Source organism: Gymnoscopelus braueri, assembly GCF_963280865.1.
Source record: "Gymnoscopelus braueri genome assembly, chromosome: 24".
Lineage (NCBI taxonomy): Eukaryota > Metazoa > Chordata > Actinopteri > Myctophiformes > Myctophidae > Gymnoscopelus > Gymnoscopelus braueri.
This window is the reverse complement of record NC_137626.1, coordinates 27,297,518-27,311,599: the sequence shown is the minus strand read 5'-3', so window position 1 is coordinate 27,311,599 and position 14,082 is coordinate 27,297,518. Positions and strand designations below refer to the sequence as shown.

At 41.5% G+C, this 14,082-nt stretch overlaps 1 protein-coding gene across 1 annotated transcript; it reads right to left on the bottom strand.

Moving 5' to 3' along the window:
• Positions 1-2,432: 2,432 nt before the first annotated feature.
• On the bottom strand, positions 2,433-10,267 carry cldn10e (claudin 10e). The gene is made up of 6 exons (XM_080422987.1): positions 10,027-10,267; positions 9,478-9,721; positions 7,700-7,861; positions 7,282-7,363; positions 7,010-7,123; positions 2,433-6,401 (listed from the first exon to the last, which is right to left on the bottom strand). Exons 2-6 carry the CDS (start codon positions 9,707-9,709, stop codon positions 5,969-5,971), a joined length of 1,023 nt encoding a protein of 340 aa, XP_080279113.1. The 5' UTR covers positions 9,710-9,721; positions 10,027-10,267; the 3' UTR covers positions 2,433-5,968.
• Between the last annotated feature and the right edge of the window lie 3,815 nt (positions 10,268-14,082).

Here is a 14,082-nt window from a genome sequence, read left to right as displayed (position 1 = left end):
AATAATTTGATGACCGTGTGTATTTCCGGTAGGAGACACAAATAATCTACTTTGTGTCTCCTACCGGATACATTAGCCGGTAGGAGACGGGAATCAAATTATTAGCTTAGGAATGCGACAAAAACAAAAAAGAATCCATGGATTCAAGGCTTCATAGGGTGTGCAATTGATAGAAAATAAGTAATTTTTTGGGTGAACTCCTCCTTTAAGTAAAACTACACTACACTTCACATACAACTTAAAACTAGCACAACAAAAGCTCAGGAAAAGAAAATAACAGTCCACAGTGACTACACCTTGTATGTATTTGATGCCGATGTAACCACTTCTGCACTGTCTGTGGGACTGGATGTATGTAATGTAATGGCCGTTGGTCAGCTATTATATACTGACTTGCACCTATAGACTGAGCGTTCCAACTCTGTGGACCATCAAACTGATTTTCCTCATCTTTGTCTCCAAAGAATGTAACTCTGCTGTGAGCTGCCTTAAAGCTTTCACCTCTTAGCTCTGTGGGAGGATAGCATTCACGGAGCCTCGTCACTTGTCCTTTGTATCTATATATACTGTATACACCCTAACCTTGAGTGGAGGCGCCGTGTGTGCCCCACACACTATTCTTGGGAGACAAAGAGCCAGTGGGCTGCCTCTCTCTTTCCCCTCGCCCGCTGGGCTCTTTCATCTCTCCTCCAGCGAAAGGATGATTCACCGTTTTTCTGACCCCGCGGCCAGCTTGTTGAAAATAGACAACAAAGTGTCTTGAGATGAAAGCTGCTGGGCAGTTTGTAGGGAGGCTGGATTTCTGCTGCCACTCTGTTCCAAGTCATGAGCATCCTCATCAGGCTTGTACATTAAACTGTAAGTTGCAGGCGTGTGTTGTTAGCAGATTAAAATGGTGTTGAGAAAGCTGTGGGTTTTTTGCTTTTTCCATGTAGTGTGAGTTGTTCTGGCAAGTTTGGCAGCCTTTCACTTTCCCATCCCTTCTCTCCAAATCTTTTGTCAATCTCAAGTCAATCAGCCTAAAGCGTCTCTGCCAGTCATAGCCTATATTGCATGGGCGGACACACACACACACACGCACACGCACACGCACACGCACACACACACACACTGTGTATGTGTAATCATGCACACAGGCATACAAATGCACACACACTTCCTTGCACATACATCATCAGCCTCCCTTCACCCCTGTCATCGACTTCTTCAATATGTTCTTTTTAAGATGACACTCATGAAAATCATTAGTGAACGGATTACAAGATAATGCACATAACTGGAACGCTCAGAACCCTCTCTGTCCTCTGTGGAGAGGCAGATAAGAGCTCCCTCATGAATAAAGATGTCGAGGCATCCTCTCTGATGTATTCAGTGTGTACTGGTAAAGACGGCCATTATTCATTGCCCGTCTGTGGCACGGAATGGCGGTAGCGTGGTCCCACAAGGGACCGCGGAAGTGCAGCCACTGCAGCCTATAGTAGGAGAGAGATACCTTCCCCCAGCCCCGGCTGAGAACTCCACGCAGGAAATGAACTCGTAAATCACCCAGCAAATTGAGTGCGGGGACCACGCTTACTCATCTCCAGAGGTCTCTTCCTCGGCTCGACACCCGTTCCTCTTCCTCCGCAACCACCCCAGGTTCTTTTTTTTACTGCATGACTAACACAAAAGCTGTGCTTCTCCGCCGACGGGGCTTCCGGTATCTCGTAACTCTTGTCAAAAATGTGTGGATTTTTTATTTTCGGCTCCATCATCACACCGGCTCTTCCTTGTGGCTACACTGTGGGAATACCTTGACGATGCGTGAAAAAGAAAGACAAGACACAACCTTGCGCGTGCAAAAATAAATAAATAAATGAAAAAAGTTACAGAGAGGCCTAAAAACAAAAAGGCGCCCTTAAGGGTGACATTCAAGATACAGGGTTGTCTGCACCATTGTCTTCTTGAACCTCGCTGCCTCATTGGGATGCTGCAGGGATAAGTGTTTGTCTCAATTGGACATAGGAATGCAGCCTTGTGAGAAGAAGAGGCCCTCCTGCCTGCCTCAGGCTATCTTCGATGTCTTGGGACTCTGTCTGAAGGAATTAGAATGCTTATCTGTCAGGAGTCCATCTGTAGTGTCTGGGGACTTGGCCAGGGAAATGGCACTGACAGTAGCCTGTCTCTCGCGCAGCTAAGGGACTCCAAGAGAGAGTTCAACATGCCGAATGCTCCCCAGGTCATTTTAAGAAACCATGTATGCAATGTGGAAGTGCCACAGAATGTCAACAAGCATCAACAAGCCCAGGTAGCAGCATGGCGTGATGGCTATGTGGTCGGTCCGTCCGACTGTCCTCCTACCCACATACTATATCCCAAAAATTATTGTCTAGATTGCCATGGAATTTGCAGTGCACCTTCATGCTTTTTTTTTTATTGATTGAACACTTTATTAACAGTTTGCAAATAGTACAGTGGTAGGATTTTACAATGATGCTAAAAGGATAACACAAAAAGCCCTAGGGGCATGTTTCCATTGTGGTCCTGTGTATTCAATTCATCAAGACATTTAAAGACATACAATAATATACAAGACATCATCAACGTCAGTAGCAATAAACATATATATACAGTAAACTGTGTGTGTGTGTGTGTGGGGGGGGGGCATTTCTGGTGTTAAGCTTATAGATGATTTTTCTAGGACCAGTTAAAAATTGCAGACAGGTGCTCTTTTATGGCGGTTTTGAAGGAGGGTAAGGACTGCAGTCACACTTTTTGATGTCTGTTGGTAGGGAATTCCACATTTTGGTGGCTTGGCACGAGCAGTAGAACAAATTTAACCCCATGTTTGTGCCGAATCTGGGTTGAACGAGATCAGCGAAGCTCCCTCTGGCGTTGTGCCTGTGTGTGTGTGTGTGTGTCTTTCATGTCATGCTACCCGGACGATGACCCATGCTGATTTTGGTGACCCCATGGCCTTTCCGAGAGCTTTTTATTTGTTTACTGAAGTTCCTATTAACCAAAGGCTGCTATAGGCTTTTAGAAACATGTTCTACTTTGTTTTATTGCTGTGCAAACACAAAAACGTAGCTATTTGGTTACCTTTGTTATTACAGGTGAAAAGGACATGGCCAGTTTCAAAAATATGCTTGCGTGCGTGCGTGCGTGCGTGCGTGCGTGCGTGCGTGCGTGCGTGCGTGCGTGCGTGTGCGTGCGTGTGCGTGTGTGTGTGTGTGTGTGTGTGTGCGCTGTATGAGTCTACACACATGCATGTGCCCATGTGCATTCACCCTGGCACTGAGGTGCGTTGTCTTGGTTATTCTACCACTGACTGCAGCTGGCTGAGTCCAAGAGCACTGCATCACAGCACAATGCTTTCATTTGAGAATAAAGGGAAATCCTTGAGGCTCACCTCAAGCTGGCCTTTACTCAAAGATTAATGTTTCCTTATCTTACCAGATCTCTGGTGACCTCTACTGGCAGAAAATGAACTGGTTTTAGTTATTTTGGTTGACTTTCTGAATAGATGGGTTTCCGCGCGACGTCATCACAGAGCAGAGTGTGCGATCTGCGCATGCGGGAGGTAGAACGACCCGGAAGTGCCATTCACTCTATTGTTATTTTCGGGATTTAGATAGGCATAATGCTGCTATTATAGGCATAATAGGCATAATGCTGCTATTATATACAGACAGATCCAACTTCCGACAAATCATTTTGATTGAGTAAAGAAGATATTACAAACTGCATCATTTAATCTACTTTCATTAAACCCGGTGAAGACCATTTATTTTATCAATGTGCAATGGCCAGAGCTGCTGCGGGTAATAGCGCCCTCTACAGGCTCTTCCCTCCACTGCGCGCGCATCATCCTCTCATGTTTACCAACGGGAAACCCATCTATGCTGACGGTCTCTTTTCCTAAGGTAAAGCACTTACCCGTAATTGTATTTAATTTTCCATTTACCACAATTTACAGGACAACCCACCCAGCAATCTACTCAGTGTGAATGCTCACACGTCCCTTTATACATTTAGCAATAATTATGTCTGCTGTTGTCAAAAAGTTTAAATGTACTAAGTTGCACTAATGTGGGAGCATTTTCTGATTCAGATGTTAATAAAAAATATAATAATTTCTAAGTATTTGGTGTTGAATAAACGGTACAATTTGTACAAAACATTAAACTCATATTATTTAGTCTGCCTCCTAATTGCACAGCTCTAGTGTTTTATGCAGCATAGCACAGTATGTAAGGGATTTTGTCCCAATAATAATAGACTGTGAAGATAACACATTGATTTAGCAACATCCACCACACGAGGGAGCTATTTCTGCAAATATGCATTGTGTAGCTTATTTCAAGTTTAAAAGGAAACTGTAATATGCAGCAGTATAACTATAAAGTCTTTCACTGGTAACTGGCAAACATCTTGCAACTTGTAGATTGGCACATGGAGTATCTGGATATAAATATTGTGTGTGTGCGTGTGCAAGTGTGTGCGTGTGGCTGTGTGCGTGTGCATACCTGTACCCCGCATACTGCAGATCTGGGGGGAAATGTACTAACCATTTAAAACCAGTTTAATATGCAGATAGAAACTATCAAAACTACTAAAATTGTGGCTATTTTTGGCAAAGCGGTCCAAGTGCAGAGACAAATAACGTCCAGTTTACTAAGTCCATGGGTTTAAGTTAACATGATGTATTATAGTCTATGTATATGAGCTGTTTGAACTTGTAAGATGAGTGTTATTGATTGACACCCAAAAATAAGGAACAAAGTGTGTCCCTTATCAGTTCAAAAGGGACATAATGTCTTTTAGTTTCCAAATAAGGGACAATTCCGTATTTCAAGGGACGGTTGGCAACCCTAGGTACAACATAAAGGCACAGATAATGGAATAGGACAAGATAAAGTGACTGGACAGGTACAGCATTGAAGCACCGAAGGAGAAGGAGATACAGGCAGGCACATACAGTATGGCACATGACATAATGGGAGGCTTTTCTGGTGGGTTTTGATAAATTGGACTTGTATTATCTGTCACTGACTGATAGGCGCGCCGTTCAACCACAGCATGCGTTTGTGTGCGTGCGTGTCAGGCCTGTAAGCAGGACACAAAACTTTTGTGTCAAATGGTGAACAAAAAACAAACAAAATACATTTATAAATATCTATTTTACTGGCAGAATGCCAGTGTTTTTTTTTTAATCTCTTTCGGTACCTACTTTGCTGAGCTGCTTTGAGCACGTCAGAGTTGGTGGTCCTACTCTCTGCCTTAGTCTGCATGTACCTTTTCTAATTGGCCTTCAGTTATCATACTCTTATCAGAAACCTTTCACTTGCAGGTGAACCCACAACAACAAAAACAAAAACATTTTACGTACAGTATGAATTAAAGGAGCACTTCACCCATTTTCAACCTTATTTTCATATAATTGGTCCACTCCTCACAAATGCTCATTATAAGATGGTACTATTTCTGTCTACTCGCTCTGTGTCTCAGAGGTGGGCTATACATTACAGTTCAGAAACCTGCCTACGAATGACATCAGCGATGGGGATTCCAAGCAAATAGAAACAACAGTCTTTATCTTACTTCAAAGATAGCATGCTGAAATAGAAGCCATTATTCTTGCATCAATAAAAAAAAGTTTGAAATCTTGAATTTACCAAACCTGCCTACCAAATACCAATGATGTCACTGGCAGGCAGGTTTCTGAACTGAGACACAGAGGGAGTAGACAGAAATGGTACCGTCTTATATTTAGCAGTATTAGTGAGGATGAATTGAATACAGACAGGGTTCAAAATGGGTGAATGCTGCTTTAAGTGTTTAGAGACATTTGTCAAAACAATTATTTATATTAAAAACAAAATACATTCATAACTTGGATGGAGGAGCATATTGTAGGTCCACATTTGTCCAACATCCATTAGCATTAGTCCCACAGACCCACACAGAATAATCAGCCACATTCAAATCAAATATAGGAGTTTCTTTTAAACGATTCCGTCTCGCTCCGTGACCTGCTTGACAGGGACGACACAGTCCGACTGCTACCGCTGCTCCTCGACGCCGAACGATTCGCAGCGCTGGACCTCGAGGAGCGTCCGGACTGCGATCTGGATGATGCCTCTGACCTTGAGACGCCGTCCTCCAGGTCAGGCCTGGAGGATCGGCCAGTCTTTGACGACCGCTCCGACTTGGAGGAGCGCCCGGATTTGGACGAGCGTTCCGACCTGGAGGAGAGGGAGGACATTTGCGAGCGCGCAGACTTGGACGACAGCTCGGAGACCGAAGACACTTCGGTCTTGGAGGTGATCTCTGATATGACGGACAGGGCGGTGTTAGACTTGGTCTTCTCCGTGACCGTCTCTAGGGGTGGAGGTGGAGGAGCACCGATGACGATTGTCCTGGGGAGAGAAAGCGATATCATTATCAATAAGGAGATTGATCATTGCGCTTTAGACAGAGGTGGAGGGGTGTGTGTGCGTAACCCATAGGCTACTAGTGGTTGTCAAACATTTTCATGTCAAGGACTCCCAGATGTATTTGGCCATGGACCCCTATCTGAAAAGACTTTGTGCCAGAGACCCCATAAGAGAAGATGTCATTTGAAATTATTCCAAATGTTGCACATTTTTATCAAGATGTTTTATTTATTAATTGCAGAAGTATAAAATAGGGTTACAGTCCTTAAACAGATTTTTGATGGTGACCCCCTGGAACTGCTTCAAGGACCCCCAGGGGTCTAACATTTTTTTATGAATTAGAGAACCACTGATTTACATGTTGCTATGCATGGCCATGACACACTGCAAATGTCATCTGACATTATGTCAGATGCGCGTTAAATTGTTTATAATGCCTGCATTATAAACGTCACGTCAATTGGACACGTTAAAACCTGTTGATGAGTCACTCAGAGCTCGGTTCTATTTTCGAGCGTTTTTATGTGTCAGTGATGCATGCGTCAGCGATGCTTTGTCACAGCCCTAAGATAGCCTGTTTCTTTACTCACCTCGGTTCTCCTCCACATAGAGGCTTGCACACTGACCACAGGTAAAAGAAGCCTCCCGTCATGTGAAAGGCCGAGCCCACCCAGCCCAGGAACAGAGGTGTGCCCAGGTCGAACCTTTTTTGTACAGAGATATGATAAATAAATAGTGTTTCACTGTATATTTCTGTATGTTTCTCTGTATATTTTTGGTCAAAGAAAAGGCATGACATAATACGTATGATGCACCAGGGACAGTTCGGCATGTGTGCCTGGATTTGACCACAGAAACTTACTTCAGTCCGTCAAAATTGGGGTTGAAGTACTCTCCTGATACATACTGTGCGTAGACAGCATAGCCAGACGAGGACAGCAAACCTGCAGTCAGTTTTAAAGGAGCAATAGACAACATTCACCCACTAGATGTGGCAAAAACCTCTGTTGCATACAGTTTGCTCTTTCCATCACATTCATAAGGCAGCAATCATGTATTTTGCAACATTGTAACGTGACAGCCACCTTCCAATAATACATCTAGAGTCATTTACAGTCATGTACACGTAATGGCGGCTGCAGCTTACTGAGGTATAAACAAATATTAATTTATGAAGACTATTATTTCATAATCACAATAGTTGGTTTTCCTAAACATGTCATCATCTGCAACTTTACCTGCTGACTGAGCCAATGTGAAACTAAGCAGGCAACACGTACCACTGATTATGTGGCAGCATCCCCCGGTGTAGATCTTCCTGTACTTGGGCCTGTCTTTCCCTCCGAGAAACGTGCACTCCATACCCAACAGGCTCAGAACGAACCCCAGCATCCCCAACGACAGAGCCGACATCAGCAGGCCACGCACTATCTGGATATGGCCTGTTTATCACAGTGATGAAGCACATTGCTACCGTAAACACATAACATAACAATTTAGCCATTTAGCAGATGCTCTTACAAGTGCGAGATAAGAGCAAGCAGAGTAAACATGAACCCTTGGCAACAAACGACAAGCTAAATAATCACACAAGTAGACTGCAAAGAGAGCAAACTAGGATGTTTACCAGGTAAACATCAAACCTAGCATTTGTCTAAACTACATGATATCTAAATAACATTCTTAACATTTGTGGTCAAGGTACAAAAACATGTGAACAAGTGACTAACATACGGTACATCTGCATAGAAACAACTAGCATCTATGGGAAAAAGGTGACAAGAATTAATACAAGGACAGAGGCGTGCTAGAGGGTGAAGTGGAGTCTGAAGAGTTTTCAGACTGGCAGAAATGTGGGAGTGAGTCTGCAGTTCTGACTGCAAGGGGGAGCTTGTTCCCGTCTGCAATAACTCAAGAGCAGCAAGTTAACCTAGATTGTGACACAGAACATACAGTAGCTGAGCTCCTGGCATTTGAGGTGTGTGGCTTTCATAGTTTGAAGGTCAAATATGACAAAAATGCCAAACTTGTCTTTGTCATTAGTGTGACATAAATTGTTACCTTGTTCATCTAGGGAACGTAATGCATAAGTCTCATCCTAATCTGTTGAATAGTTAGATTTACAACAGCTAATCAATAAGAAGGGGTCTAATGACGGCGTGGCTCCCATGTGGATCTGGAATTTCATGTGGCCAATCTATGACGTCAGGTCTGAGGAAGAGCCTGGCCGGCTTGAAATGTTACCACTTGTAAATGTACATTTGGGAGCAGCAATTGGTAAATGGTAAATGGTGCATTTATGATAGCGCTTTTCTCTAAAGCATTTTTTGGTGTGCAGACTCTTTTTATTCTTATCTACCTACTGTTGTTACTGTTTTTGGTCCAGCACCCAACCTAGTAGGTTGGGATGTGGGTGTCTTTTGGCTATTTTTCAGCTGCTCTTTCAACAATCTATGACGTCAGACATCTGTGACGTATCTTTGACATGACTCCACATTTGGGGAAAGCTTCAGACTGATCGGACCCCCCTTGACTTCCATTATAGAATATAGGTTCACTGGTTTACGAGATTAGCCCTGGACAGACAAACAAACAAACAAACAAACAAACAGATACGTCTATTCGTTGCGCTGCAACGTGTTGTGAGCTTGCTATTTGCTATTTTTGCTATTTTGCTATTTTGGGCACCAAACATGCAAGTATGCAAGTAGGAATCAGGTGTTTAGACTGTTATATTCCTACTGTGACTATCTACATGAGCCTTGTGACACAATTTCCCAGGAAACACCATGAGCCTGTGTTTTCAGCCTTGAAACTGGGTTTACACCCAGGCAGCAGGGTTAGTGGTTCTATGGAGACTTCAACAGCTAGGTTCAGTCCTCAGTCACAGCAATCCATGTTATAAGAACCAACATTTACTTATCATGCCGATGTTTCATTCTGGAGCAAGTTACTAAAGTAACTTCTATTTCCCTCTGAAGTATAGGATACATAGTTTGGCAGGACACACATCACTGTATAGGACACTTAATTCCATACATTATATTCAGCAACCTACCTTCCACAGACCAGAGCACGGGGAAGTCATAGCAGTTGGTGACGGCGGTGGAGTCCGTGAAACAGGCTCTCCACAGACTGGACCAGTACCAGGCCACCTTGATGATGGAGGAACCACCCATTCCCCCAATAGAGGTGATCTTCCAGCCCTCCATGGCCATGGTGACGGACACAAAAATCCAGCCCAGCACCGTCATCAGGAATCCCCAGATCTGGACAACGCGGATCTTCATCGCTGGTCCTCACTGGATAGAAAGGAGGATTAAGGGTGCATCAGTTAATCAAACTACTAATTGATTTAATTGATTATAAAAGATAATCAATTTAAAATGTATTTAGATTTTATTCAAAGAAATGTATCAATTCATTCTGTAAAATCATGAGATATACAGTATAAAATTCAAGAAAATATTTTCTAAAACTCACTTCTCAATTATTCCGAATAATTACTAAGATAAGAATCGATAGTTTGCAGCCCTAATGCGGATTGAATCTATCTGCTTCTAGGTTATTTATTTATTTACTTATTTTGGAAGTTTAATTTGCTCACCAAGCTTTTGTGTGTGTTCTTCAGAATTAATCCTGTGTAGAGTTTCGAATATTATCTGTCATCCAGGCAGTGACTGAAGGTGGCTTGTGCCATATGTCACCCGGCCATCACTGTGTGCTAGAAGAGGATGGCAGAACAGACAGAGGCTAGAGGCTAACAGAGGCTAAACCCAGCTGCAGGGACAGGCTCCTCGTGCTGTTTTGCATGCAGGCCCCTACGGTGCGGGTGAGAGACGAGCATATTCCAGGTTCCCAGGGATGTGGCCGAGAGATGTGAAGTTGTGGGTCTCAACTGAAAGTGCTTAACTAAGCAGTGAGCTCGAGTTACCGAAAGTGACATAACCACTTAGTATGCTCATGTATTACATTTTTACAACTGAATGGGTGCAGAACTAGTTTAAAGAGATTGCCTAAAGCGAGATCAAATTGTATAGGGGGTGGGGTGGGTCAGCAATTTCTTGCAGGTCCCGCACTGAAGCTTGGCTCATGCCATTGGTACAGCGGGACAAACTCTCATTCAACAAAAACACAATTTCAAACCAAACCAAGTAATAAGCTGATTTATCTGATTCAATACCAAATCGTCCTTGTACTAGTATAAACATTGAAACATTTTATATAAAATATAATGACCATTATTTAACAGAATTTCAACCAGTGACTGATTTCTTTCATCAGAAAGGTTTTTGTTTACAATTTATTACAGTTGAAGAAAACGTATACTATAATTTGTTCTAATGCTTACTGTTTTCTGCCTACCTTTGGAGGGTTAAATAATTAAATTGTAATGCTTAGCTCATAATGTTTTCATTTATGACCTGGTCTTAGATTTGGCGGAAGGGAGTGTGGATTCCCAGAGTCCCAGGAAGTCCTCCACCAGTGTGATGACATTCTGCCAGCTCAGCACAGTCTGTGATGCTAATCTCCAAACTCATTTGGCAGACTTGGAGAGACTCAACGGCTGTAACACCTCCCGTGGGCACCCGCAAGTAGAGGTGGGTACAATATTTAGACAGATAATTAATTAAAAATATAGTAAGACACATTTGCATCTAGACTCGATCGAGGGGCATTTTAAACCTGCACCCCTAAATTTCATGTCAGCAGCCCTAGGTAAAATAAATGAAAAAATATAAATTAATACTTCTTCTTTAGGAACTGTATATATATATATATATATATATATAGATATATATAGATATAGATATAGATATATATATATATATATATATATATATATATATATATATATATATATACCCATACACATTCAGTGACATCACATAAAATAATAATATGAAAAGTTGCCATGGAAACGACACTTGCGAAGGTTGTTTATAGACACTCGTCCACACTAATGGTGTCCTGTCCATCAAGGGTTGCTATTCAGGTAACAAACGAGGGGCCACCAAACTTTTTTTTTAAAGTTCATTTTTTATTATTATTTTAAAAACATTAAAAAATTGTGGAAATAGCCAATCTACAAGCTCACGACGCTCACAGTGTAGGTTTGGTTTGAAATTGTGTTTTTGTTGTTGAAGAGCATCTGAATTTATTTTTTAAATAATGATTTAGTTATTTAATACCCAGACATTTGACCCACACAATGTTTACAATATTCATCCAACAACATGTACAGTCCCGCACATGATTTTTGGGTTGATGCAAAGCCACTCATCATCCCTGTCAATGTCACATTTGTGTGTGCATTCCACTGCAATTTATTTATAGTTCCCTGTAATCTGTTTGATTGTTTCTGTGTATTCCCTCATCTGCGGGCTGTACTCTGCAAAATGCTGAGAGTTCATTTAAATTAACACAGGATTCCTTAGAGTAGAGCTAAAAGGAATATATTAGACCATATTTGGCTATACGAGTCCAGCAGATTGCGCCTCAAGTACTACTGTACACCATGCAGTGCATTAATGACCTTCACAACCTTCCATTAAGCCATGTAATAATGTTGGTGGCCTAAGCTCTTTTTGATGTATCATCCCTTGACTTTGCCCCGGGCCTTATCCCGGTTATTAGCTACTTCGCTAAGTCCTCACTATGCCGTAGGTCTCATAATTACAACATAACGTCTTTGTGCGGTTATAATTAGACTTAATTTTGTGGCTCTGAACTTATTAGAGCTATGGGGAGTGATGAATGTTCTCTGGGCCAGTGAGGATGAAAGGGCTCCTCTTTGTTTGAAAGGGCCTTTTGGGCTTATGGTAAAGTTATTGGTGAGGTAGGGAGAGTATTGGAAATTGAGGAATGCTGTGTTGACTTTACTCTGCCAGGTCAATCTGGCAAAAGAATATGAAAATGAGAACAAAGGAAAGGTTATGTGACCCAGGCTACCTGGGCCCCACTTAATTAAAGGATAGAGCATGTAAAATAGCTACATAGACCAATCAAATGTTTAAAACATTGACATCGTTATTACATTAGAATTATTTGGTCTTTTGGTGGTATAAGTGATAAAGCCTTGATTTATTTATTTTTTCTCAATGCTACCTGTGCTGTGCCACTCTGGAAATGGAAGGGAACGTTATGATTCTCTAACCATAATAAATGGACAAATACTGCCCTCTGCTGGTTTCATAGTAGAACTGTATACTGAAAGGATGCTGTGACATAGTAAGATATCCTATGCTTATAGACACTTTTGTTTGTATTATCGCTAGTGCTTCCCATAGACAGAAATAAGAGATAAGTTGGAGTAAATTATCGATTTGCTTTCAATATGCTACACAAGCTGAAATCTGCTCTCCTCAATAATAATACAATCTTTAATTGATCATAAAAATTAATATACACTGAAATTATCATGGCACAGTGCATCTGTTGTGTCCCTAAATGTAATTCAGTCCACCAGCATCCAAACAAACCAAATACAACATGATACAATACAACCATTATTATCTCAGAGCTCTCTCTACAGGCCTGGACACCTGACACCGTGTTTGTGGACACAAAGTGCCGGAAAAGCACGGGGGCAACTTCCTCCTGCCAACCGGTTTGAGTATCCGTCCCCTGGGCCAAGGTTTTGCGTAACATAGGTGAGGGTTCCTCTTGATCAGGAGGTGGTGATAGGTGGTCCCTGTCTACCAAGGTGGATAGCCATCTCATGGGGTCAGGTATATGGCCTGCTGACCCCACTGGGCTCTGGGGACCACCAGAGACAGCCAAGAGAAGAGGAGACGTTCTTTAGTATGTGGAAAAAGATTCATATTTCCTTGAGGGAGACAAGTTGTTCTGACTTGAGAGCAGTGGTGTAAAGTACATTTACTTAAGTGCTGTACTTAAGTACAATTTTGAGGTATTTTTTACTTTACTTGAGTATTTCCAATTTCCAATACTTTCACTTCTACTCACTACATCTCGGATCCAGATATTGTACTTTTACTCCGCTACATTTATTTGAAAACTTTAGTTACTAGTTCCTTTGTAGATTTTGATTATTATTACAACACATACATTAACCACTTCAGCCCGATATACATTTCGGCCATTTGGAAATAGCCGATCTGCTATTTTCAAAAGATTTTTATACATTTGAAAACTTGAAACGGGACATTCTGCACAATGAGAACTTTTACTTTTGGTACTCTAAGTACATTTTAATGCCAATACATTGCAGTATTGATACTTTTACTTAAGTAAAACATTTGAGTACTTTTCCCACCACTGCTTGAGAGTGTGAAGATTGTAAAGGTTTCCTTATCGAAAAAAAATCAAATAAATCTACAAGCTCAAAACATGTCCCATCGCAACTCATTGTGAGCTTGTACGTATCTATTTTTGAAAAACTTCTGAAGATTTTGGAACATTATCAAAAATATTCACCATAATGACCAATTACTATTCATTATATATAAATAAAAAGATTTGGAGAGAAAGTATGAAATGTTTTTACATTTTTGGAAGTTTTTGAAAATAGAGCTTAAGTGGTTAAATACTTATGATTTCTGCCAATGTGGCTTTGAGGAATGTCAGCTCACAAAGTGAACAAACAACTTTTAAACCAGAACTTGTCAACACAACATAATCATATCTGATTACTCTTAAT

What these genes read in the sequence shown, in the direction of transcription:
- cldn10e (XM_080422987.1), bottom strand. Translation starts at nt 9,709, where the DNA reads ATGAAGATCCGCGTTGTCCAGATCTGGGGATTCCTGATGACGGTGCTG. An exon ending in CGTGCTCTGGTCTGTGGAAG is followed by an intron (nt 7,862 to 9,477) that starts GTAGGTTGCTGA and finishes TGTGATAAACAG; the next exon opens with GCCATATCCAGATAGTGCGT. An exon ending in ATGCTGCCACATAATCAGTG is followed by an intron (nt 7,364 to 7,699) that starts GTACGTGTTGCC and finishes AACTGACTGCAG; the next exon opens with GTTTGCTGTCCTCGTCTGGC.